At 46.0% G+C, this 18,597-nt stretch overlaps 1 protein-coding gene across 1 annotated transcript in view; it reads left to right on the forward strand.

The window, feature by feature from the left end:
- The window catches only part of Aff3 (ALF transcription elongation factor 3), a 474,038-nt gene that overhangs the window by 233,310 nt on the left and 222,131 nt on the right, over window positions 1-18,597 (forward strand). Inside the window, exon 6 of the mRNA XM_051152759.1 lies at window positions 15,716-15,763. Coding sequence (XP_051008716.1) covers window positions 15,716-15,763 — 48 coding nt within the window. The remainder of the gene's footprint in view (window positions 1-15,715; window positions 15,764-18,597) is intronic.

Consider the following 18,597-nt stretch of genomic DNA (forward strand, 5'->3'; position numbering starts at 1 on the left):
ATCTCTTAAACCGCTACCCAGTTCACCTAATGTTTTGAGCACTCTAATAACCCTTTGCACTCTCACACTGATCCTACTAAGGTAGTCAGCTTTACAAACAATTCATCCCAAGCTGTAATTTGCCTTTTAACCTTTTGTTAAACAAAAGGTTTGGATATAGCCAGAATTGCGCACTCTGCTTCTGTTCATGCTGGGGCTTCCGCGTGGGCCCTGGCATGCGATGGTAGGTATCCCAGCCCTGAGCTGTGCCCCTAGCTCCGTGACAACTGCATCCTTAAATCTAGAACAGATCTTGAGTTTGAGGTGTGAGTTTGTAACTGAGTTCTACTCATTCAACTTCTGACTGGAACCTCGAGCCTGCAAGTCAGTCAGACAGACGCGTTGTCTCCTTAGAAGGCTCTAATTGTGCATAAAGAGCTTACTGGTAGCTAAAGACCCAAGTGCTGGCCCCACGTTGATTCTAACCCCTTTGTCTATAGTGCGCAAAGAAAGGTTTGAGTCCTTGTTTGTATCAATACCCTTTACGTGTGTAAGATGTTCTGTGTGGCATTGCTCCATCCTATGATAGGGATCTCCACTCTCTTGATCTGTCTCTCGGATGCTTAGACCCTCCCTTAGTATTGACTTCTTTCTATACTCATGGCGTTCCCGTCAGAGTAATGTGGCTAACACGTGGGGATTGCTAGCCTGTGAGGCTTTCACAGTGGAGAGAAAAGAAGAGTGGGGGGTGGGGATGAGATCAGCACTCACTACATCTTAAGCTTCATCAGAGGGTTTCTATCGTTGTGATAAAACACCATGAATTAAAAACGGTTCAGGGAGGAATGGCTTACGATAGCTTACATGTCCCTATCACAATCTCTGATGACAGGAACTTAGGGCAGGAACCCAGAGGCAGGAGCTGAAACAGGGGCCATGTAGGAGAGCTGCTTACTGCCTTCATCCTCCTGGCTTGCTCAGTTTGCTTTCTTAGACTCCTCAGGCCAACCTACCTAGGGTTAGTCCCGCCCACAGTGGGCTGAGCCCTCTCACAGAAATCACTGATCAAGAAAATAGCCCACAGGCTTGGCTGCGGTAGATCTCAGTTGAGGTTCCCTCCTCTCAGATGACGGTAGCTTGTGCCTTGTTGACAAACTAGAAACAAAGCCTCGTCTTGTATGTTGGAAACAGTATTCTCCTCATTCGTCCCTGTCACTCACATGGTCCCCCATATGTTACAACCCCATCTTGTAACCTCCTGTAACATTTCATCTTCTACCATACTGTATAATTTTTTTATTACTTTCCTAGATCCCATTATTAAATATAAGCTCTGCAGTGGCAGGGATTTTTATCTTTTTTATTTCACTTAAGAATCATTAACATCTAAATCATACCAGATGAGAAATGTTAAGGAAGGTTATTATTATTAATTAGCTACCAGGCCATTCTAAGTGGTGGAATACTTGGAATACCTAATTCAGATATCTCCAGCTGCCCTCCGGGAGAGCTCTAAGACCTTGACAGATGTTTTACAGAAATCCAGAAGACCCTTGACACGCTAGGAACGGGAGAGACAGTAGAGTGAACACCATGAACTCACTGTGGCCTGCTAGTAACTGTTGCTTTCCTATGTGCTTAAAATGGTGCCTGTGTGATTCTAAAATTAGGAATTATTCCTATTCATTGATCAGCTGTCACGGGGAAAACACCTGCTCAACGTTTAGTCCTCGTGTGTACTTGGTGCTGTTATTATTCCTGTTTTCAGAATGATGGGGCCAGTGAGCCCCACAGCCAGTAAGGGCCCTTGCTGTCACGCCTGGTGATTGGAGTTTGATCCCTGGGACCGACATGGTAGTAAAAGAAAATGCTATCTCAAAATGTGTGTCATTCCATGCTCACACCATGTACTTATATACAGTCATAAAGTAAATAAATGCAAACGCTTCTCCATTTAAAAGCTAGAAAGAAAAAAAAGAAACCTAGAAAAGTGTCTCAGTAATTGAGAAAACTTACTGCTCTTTTAGAGGACTGGAATTTGGTTCCCAACACCCACATTTAGTGGCTCACCACTACCTGTTATCACCACTAGCTTCTGGGGATCTGACACCCACTTCTGGCCTTCCCAGATATCTGTGCACACATGTACATGCAGGCGTGAGCGTGTCCGCCTGCTCGCGCGTGCACACGCACTCACACACACACACACTTTGAGTTTTTTAAATCTAAGATTTAAAAGCAGAATGAGAAAGTTAAAAGTATAAAAAAGTGAAGAGACAGCCCACAGCCCCTGTAAGGAGACTGTGTGCTAACCCGCTCAGATTCTGATGTGACTGTTAGAGTCCAGCAGCAAACTCAGACGTCTGCCACGTGACGAAGCACCTTCTGATACAAGGACGGCATCTCTAAAAACGGTTTGTGCTACAGCCGTGCCAACAGGTACTTTTGGTGCTATCAGTGCTATTTTTGAGAATATTGTTTTAGTTTTTTGTTGTTGTTGTTGGCAAAAGCTGCCAGGTAAAGTGGCTAAAAGCACTGTCTTGGCATAATGACTTAACAGAGATATGAATTCCCTTTTCATTTGTTTTTCATTTGTTTTTGCAGTTGAAGCAAGGAGCCAGCTAAGAGTTGAAGCATGCTCTGTTCTGTCTTCTGCTGGGTTTTGTAGCATTTCACTCGAATCTGCACTTCAGCAGTGGCTCGCCTCTTCTCACTCTCACACAGTAGACTGCCCTGAGGCTTCTCCAGTGTCGTCCCCCTCCCCGCCGTCCTCCCCCCACCCCCTTCCCGGTGAGCTACACTAGACAGTCCTTGCTGTCCATCCCTTTTCTGCCGCTGAGCTGCTTGATGTCCATATGCAGCCTTAAGTGAAACTCTGCCTTAAATTCGCTTATTTTCCCGGTGCTAGAAATCAAGTCGAAAAATCAAACATTTCACCTCATTTGATGTTTATTGCGTTGAGAGGAATTGGGGTAGCTAACAGCATCACTTTCTTTTCTCTACGCCTTTAAGCCACGGTGTTAGAGAGAGAGACGGACCTTGACAATTTTCATTTACACTTTCTGACTTAATTTGACTGCTCTTGCTAATTTTATCACAAGCCAATCATTTCTTGCTAGGTTGTCACAACATAGTCTTGGGGGTACAACAATTAGATTCCGAGCCTGTTTGTTTTCAGTAAATGCAGTTGCCGTTTTCGCCACTGGAGGTGGGGTACAGCCTGCTGCATTGTGCCTTACCATCTCTTGAGAGAGAGGAGCCAGAGCCTAGGGAAGAAAGATGGCCTAAGTCAGTGGCTTTCTCTCCAGGTGTTGTAGGCCTAACCATACGGCGTCGGGTATTATTAAAGAGGGCATGCTCATTCTCTGCACGTGGAAGCTGTAATGGTATCAGGGGATCCAAACTGTTGGTTGGATAAAGGTGACCTCTCCCCATGGAATGAGACCTGCTTAGGGATGTGAAGATGGGGTTCAGGGATGGCCTTCTTAAAGGCCCCACCCACAGGCCTCGGGAAGGGAGTGACCCCATGATGTTCTTCATGGAAACCCAGTGGACAGCAGTCACTTCCCGGGGAAATGCATGGCGAATGCCCAGCTTCCCTCCCCGTTGGTCCAGGGGCAAGCAAACTTAGCCTGCCTTCTGACAAGACCCATGTGCTGTTGCATACAATCTACAAGTCAAAGGGGGAAGATAAAGGCATTTGTCTCCCCAAGAACCCTTACTAAAGCCTGTAGCTATTTCCCCAAATGCACACAAAACAATGTCAATAGAGTGAATAATGAAACTGCCAGAAAAGTCTGCAGATTAAAAAAGAAAATGTAGTATCATCTTGAAATACTAGGAATGAAAAATCAAACTTGGTTTCTGCCAAGTTCTCACCAACTGACAAAACTAGATCTGAGTTTCTCAGTCACGATCCAGTGATTTTTTTTTTTTTTTAAAGATTTACTTTATTTTATATGAGTGCTTTATCTGCAGAAGAGGGCATCAGATCACATTAGAGATGGTTGTGAGCCACCATGTGGTTGCTGGGAATTGAACTCAGGACCTCTAGAAGAGCAGATGGTTCTCTTAACCACTGATCCATCTCTCCAGCCCCCATCCAGTGATTCTTGCTCCCCCCACTCAGACAGGCTTTCTCCGCTGCTTACACCAGCTGGATTTATTGGGGGGGGGGGGTGTTCATAGATTTATGTCCTGTTTCCTTGGAGAACATTTGTAGAAACAGTTAGGTTGTATACACAGACTATACCCTTCCTTGGGGGGTCACACAGTCCTCAGGCCTGTTGGGGAGGCCCAAGGAAAGTGGAGATAAAAAAGACATAATAGACAAGGCATGTCAAAGGCTGCTCACAACTCTTATTTGTCTTAATAAGTAGTTAAATACAACTAATGGACTGCACAAAAGAGATTATAGGTTGGCCTATATTTACCCAAAAGCCTGAAGTTTAAAGTGTCCCAGAATACCAAACTATTTGAGGAATGACATCATGCCCTGAGATAATTTGCTATTGAAATACACAAAATTATTCGCTATGTAAGGGCTGGGCGGAAGGACCTTCAGAAGAGAGTTTATTTCACAGACATAAGGACCTGAGTTCAATCCCAAGAACCTCGAGAGAAGAAAAGTGTCAACCCTGGCGGTGTGCACGTGCAATCCTGAGGCTGGGACATGGAAGGCAGGAAAACCCCCAGGGACTTATTGGTGGCGAGCCAGTCCAGCATGATTGGACCGCTTCTGGCCAATGAGAGCTTCTATCTCAAATGAGATGAACACTCCTGAGGACGAGACCCATGGTTGCACTCCCCAGCACAGACACAGAAATACAGACACGTGCCCATATACACATGCATGCAAAAGCAATAAAAACAAAGCATAAGAATAATTTTATGTTTAGTCTTGGGCTCCACTGCCGAGATAACATAGTTTATGGAACTATTTTTGTGCTGGTTCGTGTTTTGTCAGCTTGGCACTATTAGGGTAATCAGGAGAGAGGAATGTCAGTTTGAGGAACTGTCTCCTTTAGATTGGCCTTTCAGCAAATCTGTAGAGCCTTTCTTTTCTTGACTACTGATTGATACTGGAGAGCCTTGCCCACTGTGGGTGGTGCCATCCTTAGGCAGGTGGCCCTCAGTTGTATAATTAAGCAAGTGAGCAAGTCATAAAGTCTCAGTAAAAGCATTCCTGTGTGGGCTCTGCTCCGGTTCCTGCCTCCAGATTCCACCTTGGCATCCCCAATAGTGACTATAGCCTGTAAGCCAAGCAAGGCCTTCCCTTCCCGAGTTGTGTTTGTCTGTGACAGTTTATGAATATAAAGCAATAAAAAGCAAACTAGGATGCTATTTAAATCTGGAATTGGGAACGTGGTTTAAAAGGTTTCAGGTGAGGGTGCCTGCATCATCAAATGCACAGCATCACAGCGCCATTTCCATTCACGGTCGAAAGAGAATTGATTATATGTCTAACCTGGGGACACAAATTAGAGCAGTCCTGAGTTTCTTTAATTGGCTACTTTCATCAGCCACATTGGGTTAGTCTTCCCATCTTACAAGTGTCTGTGTTCAGAATTTCATGATTAGAAGGAGAACACATTTGTGATGACACTTGATAAGCCAGTGTATATTTCCTGTGTGTTTCTCTTTATCCTTTGAGAGGAAGTGTTTCAGAGATGGGCTATAAGCGAGCCTTCTGCTACTCACAAAGGACATATTGTCTGCCCTTTATTAGGTTAGGAGTCAGAGAGATAATTGGGGGCAGGATGAAATCCAGGAAGACTCTAAAAGGGAAGTGGCACGTTTCAGACGTCTCCCCGAAGGCTTGCCTGGGGACTGAGTGTTGACCGGCTTGGTCTTGTCACCCCTCTTGAGCCTGCTGGTCTTCCTCTTGCTGGGGAGCGATGTGAGAGGAAAGAACAGAGAGGTCTTGCCATGTTCTTGTCAATGTCGATTACAAGTGTCTATTTATGGCTGCCTTGTTGTTTCTTTACCCCGTGTTGACAGCGCAGCATGGAAGATGACCCTGACTTCCAGCGCTGGGGACTTCATCGAGACATGACCCCACAGAAAAGCACTCGATACCAATTAGTGACTATGGTGTCAAGTCAGTATCTCTGGCCTAATTCCTTGATGGCATCCATCGGCTTCAGAGAAGGGCCGCACACCGATAGACCACTAAACTTGCTGACCACCACAGGCTCTGATTGAGATCACTGGCTTTCATTGTCCTAATATAACTGGGTGGCCTTATCCTGCTGCTAAGAATCTGATAGGGATATTAAACCTACAATAGTTTATTTTTCTGCCAAAAACTTCTTATATATAATGATGTTGTATGGGATGAGACTAAAGTCTAAATGAAATTTATTTATAACGTACATTACACCCATGGACCATAGGAATCTTTATGGAGTATTTTATGGAGTATGTTTATGTACCCTAGTTTTTTTTTTTTTTTTTTTTTTTTTTTTTTTTTTTTTTTTTTTTTTTACCATGATGCACTGTTTGAGATGAGATATGTGGAATTCTTTGCTGGCAACGTTTTAAAATTTATTTATTTAATTACTTTACAGCCTGATCCCAGCCCCCTCCCTCCTCTCCTCCCAGTCTCACCTTATGCCCCTTCCCCTATTCCCCATCTCTTCTTATTCTCACAGAAGGGGAGGGGCCCCCAAGGGGGTACCAACCCACTCTGGAATCTCAGGCTGCAGCAGAACTAAATGTATCCTCTCCCATTGAGCAACTCGGCTAGGGGAAAGGGATGCGAAGGCAGGCAACAGTCAGAGACAGCCCCTGTTCCCATTATTAGGTATCAGCACGTTGTCGACCAGGCTGCATATCTGCTATAGGGGGTCTAGGTCCAGCCCACACATGCTCTCTGGTTATTGGTTCCGTCTCTGTGAACTGCCCTGGGCTCTCTACACTCAGGATAACTCAAATAAGTTTTCATAAGAGGACTTCTCAGCCAGCATCCCTTTACTGATGTTGTCTACTCATGAAGGACTTGATTTACAGGTGCCAGTGTGGGAACTAGGGAGTCAAGCCCGTGAATAGTTGATGTACTGAGAGGCATAATTTAATTTAGTGAAGTAAATAAATGTTGACATTTTAAGAATTGGGTTAAAAAAAAAAAAATAATTGGGTTCAAGGCAGCCATGCTCTGTTAATGTTTTAGGGGAAGCAAAGACATCTCTTACGATGCAGGTGACTGACTGCCCTGGTCATGAATTTTTAATTTTATTTTTTATTATTTTACTTGCACATGTACACTGTGTGAGTGCATGTTTGTGTGTGCATGCGGCTGTATGTGATTTTTAAGACAGGGTCACTAGCTGAGCCCATGGCCTATGCAACTACAGGTTCTTGACATCATTAATAGTGTCAAGTGTGGGCTCCATCTGATGGAGCATGCTTTAATCCAGTCCAGAAGGGGGCTGGTCAGCCTCGTAGCCTTTGTGCCACCCTTGGGTCATACAGGCCGGTCACTGTTGTAGGTGTCAGTTTGTAGCTGGATGGTATTAATGATTTCTTCCCTCTGGTAGCATGTAGAGTAACTTGTAGCACCATGCACACTAACCAGTAGGGGGAATGTCTAGTTGGTTACCATGTACACTAACCAATAGGGCCAATGTCTAGTTGGTTACCATGTACACTAACCAGTAGGGCCAATGTCTAGTTGGTCACCGTGCACACTAACCAGTAGGAGCAATGTCTAGTTGGTTACCATGCACACTAACCAGTAGGGCCAATGTCTAGTTGGTCACCACCTTGATCTCTCCATGTTCGATGACAAAGTAAGAGGTGTCCTCAGAAGTAGGGTCTTACTGTCAGATTGTGAGGGTAACCAGTAGCCTTGACAATAGCTTTTGAGGTTTGGGGAGGAGTCTGTGGACCCCTTTGGGCAGTGACTCAACGAGATGTAACCCAGGTAACTGCAGGTTTTACTTGGTGTCATAAGATGTCTAATTGGATGCACTGTCCCCTCCATTATTGGATGGCTACATTTAAATTCCTTTCATACATGTATGTATCTTAGAAAGCTTTTACAGTAGTCGTTTTCTACATGGTTTTTCAAATGCCTGTAAAGTTAGGTACCTTGTCCCACACTCCCTCCTTTGCTCTGCCTCTTTGTCCCCCTCGGCATTTAACTTCCCCATCTATTTCCCCCTTATCTTTTTACGATACTACGTACTATTTCTCCTTTCTTGCAAAGTTTCCCCTGCCCTTGATCCCTTACTAGCTACCTAAATTTCATGGCTGTTCTAATTGAAACATGCCTATCTAAAGCTTAAAGGTAGAAAAAACATACACTATTTGAGTTTTTGGGGGGGAGGGGACACTATTTGGTTTTTTTTTTTTTTTTTTTTTTTTTTTTTTTTTGCGGGGGGGAGTAGGGGGGAATCTATCCATTTACCTGAAAACTTTATAATTTTCTTAACCACCGAATGATATTCCAGTGTGTGAGCATACCACATTTTATTTCCCATTCATTAGCTGATGGACACTTAGGTCGGTTCTAAGTTCTGCCTCTTAGGAGCAGCCCTGAGCGTGAATTGGCAAGTGTCCCTGTAGAGAGATGTCCAGCTCTGCCCAAGGTCTGACTAGTTAGATCTTGTAGATTAGTTTTTAGTGCTTTTTTTTTTTTTTTTTACCTCCACACTGATTTCCAATGTGTTAGTTGTCCTTTTTAATAACAGTAAAAGCGAAGTCATGTACGTTTTGCCAAGTATATGATTTAAAAAAAAATCAGCAAGATGAGCCGACCTCAGTTTTGCTTTTTTCCCCAGTGATATAGTACTTTCAAAGGTCCCTAAAAAACGAATGTTAAACCATGGTTGCATTCCTGGCATAAATACATTAATTCTGACACTGTAGCATTTATGAAATAGAAAGTAGATAAGAATTATTCTTCCTAAGAGCCTTTGAAATACTTCAGGCATCTGGCTGGAAGCTCTTATGTAAAGGTGATTTTTATGTTACTTGTTGCTTCTGGGCTCTAAGTCCAAGCTCTTATTTCGTAAGTCAGTATTTTCCCAAAATAGTTCCAATTTCACGTGTTTTTATTAACTCGAGTTCTAAGCTCATTGTATCTATCATTTTAGCCTTAGGTAATTTTTAGTTCATACTTTCTATTTCCTTCCAAGAGTTTATTTTTTTATTTTTGGTTGGTAGTACCTTTAATCTGTTAGGAAAAGGGCGGTGGGGGGGGGGGAGCTTGCAGATCTTGGAATGTCTTATTCTGATGCTCTGCTGTACCCTGCCTGTCCTCATTCTGCAGTGTACCCCCAACGCCGGCATCTGCCCTTCAGTTGCTACCGATGCTTCCAGTGCCACTCCTTTACCTCCTCCTACCACTGCCCTCTATGTCCTGTCTCTTTGCTTGTCTAGCTCTGAGTGTCTCGATGCTGGTGGGGACACTAGGATTTCAGAGCCAAAGCCAGGTGGGAACAGCTGGGCAGGGGTGCTGGGGTGAGCAGAGCAGGGTGGGAACAGCGGGGCAGGGGTGCTGGGGTGAGCAGAGCCGAGTGGGAACAGCGGGGCAGGGGTGCTGGGGTGAGCAGAGCAGGGTGGGAACAGCTGGGCAGGGGTGCTGGGGTGAGCAGAGCAGGGTGGGAACAGCTGGGCAGGGGTGCTGGGGTGAGCAGAGCAGGGTGGGAACAGCGGGGCAGGGGTGCTGGGGTGAGCAGAGTAGGATGGGAACAGCGGGGCAGGGGTGCTGGGGTGAGCAGAGCAGGGTGGGAACAGCGGGGCAGGGGTGCTGGGGTGAGCAGAGCAGGGTGGGAACAGCTGGGCAGGGGTGCTGGGGTGAGCAGAGCAGGGTGGGAACAGCGGGGCAGGGGTGCTGGGGTGAGCAGAGCAGGGTGGGAACAGCGGGGCAGGGGTGCTGGGTGAGCAGAGCAGGTAAGGGAGGCTAAAGAGCAGAGATGAAACAGGGCATCCAGCTTAAAACAGGGGGAGCAGAGTGCAGTCCTTCCATGGCAGCATGGCAGGATCAGTGGAGAGAAACAGAATTGAGAAAGCACAAGTCACAAGTCACCCTGTTGCTCAAGGGTCAGGCCTGGGACTTAATCCTAGAGATGGAGCCTCCCACAGAGTTGCCAACTCCCCCGCTGCTAACTTAGATCTCCAGGCGCTGTTTTCATGGTGTCGACGGAATACCTAATTTCTTTGTCTCAGGTTTTCTGTAAATGAAAAAAATAGTAAGATTTGTTTAAAAATAGTCCTGTAGGAATATGTAGGTATGTATGTGTGGGATAACCGATTTCTAAATGCTTAAAGACTTTTGAGGATTTGCTGACAAAGCCGTTGTGACCTGCATTGTTTATGAATGAAAGTTTTCCTGAAATGTGTCTGATGAAGAGTTCAACCATTTTCAAAATGTGTCCTGTGTGCAGCTCATCTCCTCTGCCATGAAATGCCATTTCACCCTGGCTTGATGGAGCCCTTTTCCCCTTAAGCCTTGATGCTTCCAGCGCGCTGTGCTCAGCATGGTAATTAGGGACATGATGCTCCTGGCTGCAGCTTGAGCTCTGCCTTCCCAGAACTTCACTCCTCACGTTTCCCTGGCAGGGCGTGCAGCATGCCTGAGTGGTAGGCTTTGGGGAAACCATGTAACAACCACAGCTGTGGAAGAAGAGCCAGCCAGGGATGCTAGCTTTTAATTGAAGTTTAGTTGGAGTTTCAGTGAGGTGAGACTGTTGTGACAGATTTCAAAATGTAATGATAGAAAAGTGGGGGGTGGGGGTCATCAAAGTCATGGTTAATAACGGAGCAACAGCTCAGCGACTCAGCATGAGATAACAGCCACAAGCCCTCAGCAACAACAACAACAACAACAACAACCAAGTAATTAAAATTTACATTGTGTAACCTCCTCCTGGAGATGTTAAATTGCATGCACGTGTCAGCCTTACTCATAAATACAGAAAGTTATCAGAGTGCAAATAGAATCAGAGCACCCAGCTACAGCACAGGTCAGACTTGAGGAAGAGCCCCACAGGCAGGAAGCTCCCCCAGCCCCCTCCCCTTTCCCCTCATGTACACTTGGAAAAGACGAGGTTCCTGGTGGCACTCAGAGGAAGGATAGCAGGCTACCAAGAAGAGACATGATACCCTATGAGCATATACAGGGGGAGGAGGTCCCCCTCAGTCACAGCCATAGGGGAGAGGAGTAAGGAGAAAATGGGAGGGAGGGAGGAATGGGAGGGAGGGTACAAGGGATGGGATAACCATTGAGATTTAATATGAATAAATTAATAAAATATATTTTTAAAAAAGACGAGGTGGAATTCTGTGCTCCCAATTTTGAGGAGACACACCCTTCCCCATTCATTTTGTTAGTTAAGAAGGACAATGATGCAGCTCTTTTTCTTTTCCCTTTTCCCTTCCCCTTCCTCTGTGTGTGATGCAGAGGCTAGTGGACTGAGAGGCTGTGACTCAGTGTTGAATAAAGATGAAGAAACTCACCGGAATGTTCCCAGAATCTCCCTCCCCCCCCCCCCCCCTTAGAATGTGAATGTCTACTCGACTAGACACAGCCCCAAGGATTGAGCACAGGGAGTTGCTGAATTAGAAAAGTCACTAGGGCACCACTAAAAACATGGGTAGCTCCTGCCGTGGCTACCATTGCTGCCATAGTGATTTCGGATAGAGCCCCTTATTTGCCCGTCTGATAGTCACCATATTTTGTTTGAAAGAGCTCCTAGGTGCCTTCTGAATCAGATTTCCTTCAGTGTTGTGCCCCATGGAGCCACCCTAGTGCCTGGAAAGCCAGACCAATATGGTGGCTTTCCTGAGTCTCCAGGGGAATTGTTACCAAGACTACCCAGGGCATCCCTCTGCCAGATTTACTCTGGCTCTGAGTCGAGAATGAGACCTCCTGAGATGGCTACAGGAAGTCGGGGTCCTGGCCTCGCTTCGTACTTTCTCTTGATGGTCCACTGTCTGTCTGTCTGTCTACCTGGCCATCAGGTTTGCACTTTCACCAAGGTGACCCCGTGTCATAATCCCGTGCACTCCACCACAGTGCATCTGGTCCACGTTCCTCTTATGTACCCTTACTAGAGTGAAGTAGCAGGAACCCATAGGATAATCGGAAACATCATTGGAAGAGCAGCTTGTCCCCTGCACACAGCACATCAAGGGAAAATAAAGCTTTTATTTTCAGAGGAGGCATAACTTTTAATTCTTTTTTTAAAATTAAGATCTAATTGCATCATTCCCCCTTTTCTTTTCTACCTCTAATCCCTTCCTTGCTCCCCTTTGCTCTCTCTCCCTCTCTGTCACATTCATGATCTCTAAAACGTTAGTTGTTAAAGCACACACACACGCACACACACATACACTTCTAAATATATAAATACAGTCTGCTCGATCCATATAACGAGTCTTTTGGGTGTATGTTCTCAGGGCTGACCATCGGTGTTGGGTAGCCAGTTGTGGGTTCTTCCCAGCTCTCAGCCTTCTTTGGTGGCCTGGAGCTCTCAGCCTAGGGTTGAGGCCTCATGAGATTCCTCTTCCACGTTCAGATGTCCAGCACTGTTGTCCTTATCCAGTGCTTGTGTAGGTAGCTGTGTTGACCAGTCTTCATAGATGGAGCGTCTCTAAAATTTGTAGCAAATAAAATCTCACAGCCAACTTCCTGTTCCTGACTCTTACACTGGGTCTGCACCCAGAGGAGGACTACTTAGGGGCTCAACCTAAAGTGTGATCTGAAGCATTACAGTAGGTTGTTCTACCTGGGTAATACGAGGTCACATTTTTTTTATCTTATAATTGTTTCTAAGGCAGAAAATAGGAAGTACAACACGCATGTTGTACACAGCACATACACTGTGGAGCATCAGCTGACAGGCATGTTGTACACAGTACATAGAGTGTGGAGCATCAGCTGACAGGCATGTTGTACACAGTACATAGAGTGTGGGTCATCAGCTGACATGCATGTTGTACACAGCACATAGAGTGTGGAGCATCAGCTGACACGCATGTTGTACACAGTCCATAGAGTGTGGAGCATCAGCTGACAGGCATGTTGTACACAGTACATAGAGTGTGGGGCATCAGCTGACACGCATGTTGTACACAGTCCATACAGTGTGGAGCATCAGCTGACATGCATGTTGTACACAGTCCATAGAGTGTGGGGCATCAGCTGACACGCATGTTGTACACAGCACATAGAGTGTGGAGCATCAGCTGACATGCATGTTGTACACAGTACATAGAATGTGGGGCATCAGCTGACATGCATGTTGTATACAGTACATAGAGTGTGGAGCATCAGCTGACATGCATGTTGTACACAGTACATAGAATGTGGGGCATCAGCTGACATGCATGTTGTACACAGTCCATAGAGTGTGGAGCATCAGCTGACATGCATGTTGTACACAGTACATAGAATGTGGGGCATCAGCTGACAGGCATGTTGTACACAGTCCATAGAGTGTGGGGCATCAGCTGACATGCATGTTGTACACAGCACATACACTGTGGAGCATCAGCTGACAGGCATGTTGTACACAGCACATACACTGTGGAGCATCAGCTGACAGGCATGTTGTACACAGTCCATAGAGTGTGGGGCATCAGCTGACATGCATGTTGTACACAGTCCATAGAGTGTGGAGCATCAGCTGACATGCATGTTGTACACAGCACATACACTGTGGGGCATCAGCTGACAGGCATGTTGTACACAGTCCATAGAGTGTGGGGCATCAGCTGACAGGCATGTTGTACACAGTCCATAGAGTGTGGAGCATCAGCTGACACGCATGTTGTACACAGCACATACACTGTGGGGCATCAGCTGACAGGCATGTTGTACACAGTACATAGAGTGTGGAGCATCAGCTGACATGCATGTTGTACACAGCACATACACTGTGGGGCATCAGCTGACATGCATGTTGTACACAGTCCATAGAGTGTGGAGCATCAGCTGACATGCATGTTGTACACAGCACATACACTGTGGGGCATCAGCTGACAGGCATGTTGTACACAGTCCATAGAGTGTGGAGCATCAGCTGACATGCATGTTGTACACAGCACATACACTGTGGGGCATCAGCTGACAGGCATGTTGTACACAGTACATAGAGTGTGGAGCATCAGCTGACATGCATGTTGTACACAGCACATACACTGTGGGGCATCAGCTGACAGGCATGTTGTACACAGTACATAGAGTGTGGGGCATCAGCTGACATGCATGTTGTACACAGCACATAAAGTGTGGCGCATTAGCTGACATGCATGTTGTACACAGTCCATAGAGTGTGGAGCATCAGCTGACATGCATGTTGTACACAGTCCATAGAGTGTGGAGCATCAGCTGACATGCATGTTGTACACAGCACATACACTGTGGGGCATCAGCTGACATGCATGTTGTACACAGTCCATAGAGTGTGGAGCATCAGCTGACATGCATGTTGTACACAGCACATACACTGTGGGGCATCAGCTGACATGCATGTTGTACACAGTCCATAGAGTGTGGGGCATCAGCTGACATGCATGTTGTACACAGCACATACACTGTGGGGCATCAGCTGACATGCATGTTGTACACAGTCCATAGAGTGTGGAGCATCAGCTGACAGGCATGTTGAACACAGCACATACCATGTGGAGCACAGTTCAGAATGACACAGAGCCTTTGCCCGTGTGTTCTAAATGGAGGGACAGTTTGGAGTGTTGAAGTTATGGAGAGGCTAGGATGAGGAAAGGCAAACTCCTGAGAACGCCAGGGCCAAGTATAGCCACTTTGAGGAAACTGTGCGTGAGCTATGACTCAAAGGATGCCTTGGAATTAGCTAGAAAACTACAGAGGGCACAGAGGACATTCCTGGGAGTCATGAGGAGAAGGCACAGGGTTTGATAAACGGCACAAAAATGTCGCCTTCTTGTACATCGCACTGTGCTGTGGTCAGCACCCGAGTTACAGGCCCCGCAGAATGGCTTCCCTGGGACCACAGGCAGCACACCCAACAGTAGATACTCACTGCCTTTATGTTCCCATAAAACCATGTCCGTCCTCTACTCTCGACTGTGTAGCCAGCAGTGACTAAACAGTGTCTGTGGAGCTTAACACACTCTCCAGTCAGCCGTTCCCTGAGACCACCAAACCTCAGAGCTGCCTACCATGCAAGGCAGCATGGATGGCATCAAAACAGGTGGCTCTGGTGGGCTCTGACGCCAGCATGCTTGGCAATGCCCAGAGGATTTAGTCTTCGACTCATCCCGCCGCTCACTGTAGCATTTGAGAACTGTGATCTAGACTTTATTTAAGCTGTGGTAACCACTGTACCCATCTGTCCCATGGCACGTGTTTCATGGGTAGACTGTATCCACGTAGTGGCAAAGCCAGTGGTTTCCACACTTGGATGAAGCCCAACACGGATGGACCTCAGAATTGTGGAACTTTTTCTGTGTTCCTAGAAACTTCCCCACTTCAGTTAACATAGTGGGAGAGCTCTGGGCCAAGTCTATGGGCACATAGACGTATGTGGCTCTGCAGACCTGGAAAGGGGAAACGGCTACAAGAAGAACTGACCGATGAGAGCTGGCCATCAGGGAATGCCCCTCATCAGCACTGCTTGCCTTAAGCATGCCCTTAGGCCAACATTGCTTTCTTCTCCCCATTAATTTGGAAATTAGGTTGTCATCCTGTCTTTGTGGTCATAATTCCATTCGATCAAGTCTAAATTTGTTTTTCCTTTGCTTTCAGGAGAGTAGATCTGGAGAAAGCAACAGCTGTGTCGAAGAAATAATTCGGGTAAGGATACTCTTTAAAATATTATCAATGTGCTGATTTGCCAAAAGACGGAAGTCCTGTGGCCACATCATCAAAGGGATCTGTCATGGTTTGCTATTTGATGCTCACCTGTTCTGAGGATGGTCATACAAGTCACCAAAGTGACACTTGATGAAGTGGCCCTGCTTTTCAGCACCCTGGGAGCTCACCCAGTGCTTTGGGGCACAGTGGGATGACAGTATTAAAGTAAATCAGGGGCTGGAGAGATGGCTCAGCGGTTAAGAGCACTGACTGCTCTTCCAGAGGTCCTGAGTTCAATTCCCAGCAGCCATCCACAATGAAATCTGTGCCCTTTTCTGGCCTGCAGTATATGCAGGCATAATACTGTATACATAATAAATAAATAAACATTAAAGTAAATCAGCTAGAAGACCAAGAAAACAAATGTTGGGTGAAAAATACAGAGGACTCCCATCAGCATGCGCCGTTTCTCCCCAGAGCATCCTTTAAGATGCTACGTTCTGAGTCGGGTGGGAGCTACCTGGTGATTGTTCTTCTAAAGTTAATTAGAATGAGAAGCTCTGACAGAGCCAGTGCTGGAGTTTGACACGTATTTCTGTGCTGCGTTGCAGGTTATAAATTTCTCTGGTGCTCTGTCTACCTGTCCTTCCCTCTGCCTTCCCTCTTCTTGCCAATTTCACACACAGATGGACAAGTTGGGCTCGTGCACTGTGCTACTGTTTTCCTGAGTGTTCCAATTTGTAATCCAGAAGTCATCATCAACCCACAGTTTTCTTCATTTGCATCTTTTCAGGGAAATAACCTAAAAATTAACAGTTCTCGGAAAACTGATATCACACTGGGCAAAACACCAAAATAAACTACAGCAGATGGTCTGGTCATCCCCTGTAAAGAGGAAAACATTAATGTTTTTTTACTTTCTGAACACCCCGCATGTTTTTATATGAATTATCAACACATTAAAGTATTATTATATAATTACTTGGACTAAAACTTTTACCTTTATAAGTTGTTCTCCAAAACAGAATATTTTTCTTCCTGAAAAGTATTATTTCACAAATCTTTTTAAATTCACAGTTACAAGTTGGTCAGAATAGCTAAAGTTAGTTTTTTTTTTTTTTTAATTCATAATGATTTTTTTTTCCTTCTGAAGACCACTGTGATCAAAGTGTGAAGGTTCAGTTTGACCTTTAATTATGTTGAGTCCATATTTTATTTAAGAAAATCTATGTTTTCTATTTTGTTTCGGATTAAACATTGGATATTGTATTATGCTGATAAAGTTTTCCTTGCTTACTCTTTCAGCATTCTCTTAAGTTGGGGCTAAATGCTCCATTTTTATGCCACTTTCCTTTGATTGGTTGTGGTGTCTCTGTTTGTGTGCTCCCTCTCTCTTCCTGTAATTAGACGTGCCTCCTTAAACTGTCTTTTATCCATTCTGAAGAAATGTGTCATTCCCATACCTTGCTCTCCTGACAGGGTCTCCCTGGCTGGCCTGGAACCCACAGTTCTGTCCTCCCCACCCTCAGCCCAGCCTCTGGGACCACAGGTGTCTCTCGTCCACCCTGCTCAACTCTGGCCTTTTTGCTCTTACCTGTAGACAGAGATTGAAATTGAAATAAAGAGTTGAATAATGTATACAATCAAAAGTTATACTTTAAAGAAATTGGAATTCATTTAAGTAGAGCAGATTCCTTTCAGTCCAGTTGAAAGCTTTCACTCTTTATAAAGGCAACTAATAAGAGCCTCCTGCCCTGGTCTACCCGACTCCTGCCTCCCGACAACACTGACTCATAGCCTCCTACTTGGTGCTGTCTCTGCCTCAGCTCAGCCCCCCTCCCGTCAGGCGTGGTACAAAGAGAAAAGACTAGAGCCGTGGAGTAGATGGGTTGGTGCCCACGTAGGAGGCTGGAGTTTCCACGTGAGTACTAGCTAGGCCTGGTGCGGAGACTGCGCAAGGAAAGAGTGACCTGTCTGAGCTTACAATCCCTGGGGAGTGCAGTACTAGAGAGAGTGGTCTCAGTCATTCAGTGGAGTCGCCTACACCAACCCCACATCCCTCAGGGGTAGTTAGTAAGCTGGCAAAGGAGGAGTGACCTGAGGATGTGCTATGTCCCCGGGGTCCCTGGGGGTTTTTCTTTGCTGTCCCTTGCCTCACTCAGGTAGTGAGCATTACTTCATCTTTCCCTCTCTCCTGAAATGGACCATCTCCCCCAGACATGAGCCCAGGGCTCCTTTTGATGAGCAGCCCCAGATACTTACTGTGTCTCTGTCCCTCCCAGAGCCTGGCCTCGTTTAAAGTCAGTGAGCAACTGAGTGAGTGAGTGAGTGAGTGAAAGGATCCGAGGGGGAAGCCCAGGGCCTCTGACGTGATTGCCGTGAGTCACGGTGTGGTCAGTGGTTCTCTCGATGACTGGCTTCCATGGATCGCCTGTATTGAGCCCAGTTTTCCTCGTGTTTCTGCTCTGTGACTCACCGGGGAAGCGGGATGTGGCCAGGGTCATCAGGGTACTTGTTTGGAGCCGTGGTGTTTAAGGGATGATGCTCTCATCAGGGAAGCAGAGAGCCGTGAAAATGTCTCGTAATGATGACGGTTTGGGTTCTCATGCCCTTTCTGTGTGGAAAGGCAACTTGGAACACAGCACTGGCTAAATAGACACGGCCTCTTGCCTTTGAGGAACTGTTTGCCTACCGCAAACGTAGATGCTAATGTTTCAGAGGTCCGGTTGGGAGGTATGTAGCACCAGCTGTGACAAGCTCTCTGGGGTTTATGTGACCCTGACATATGCTGGATGACCTTTCCTGTGGTTCAGGCTGGTCTTACTGAGGAAGTG

Source organism: Acomys russatus, chromosome 11 (assembly GCF_903995435.1).
Source record: "Acomys russatus chromosome 11, mAcoRus1.1, whole genome shotgun sequence".
NCBI lineage: Eukaryota > Metazoa > Chordata > Mammalia > Rodentia > Muridae > Acomys > Acomys russatus.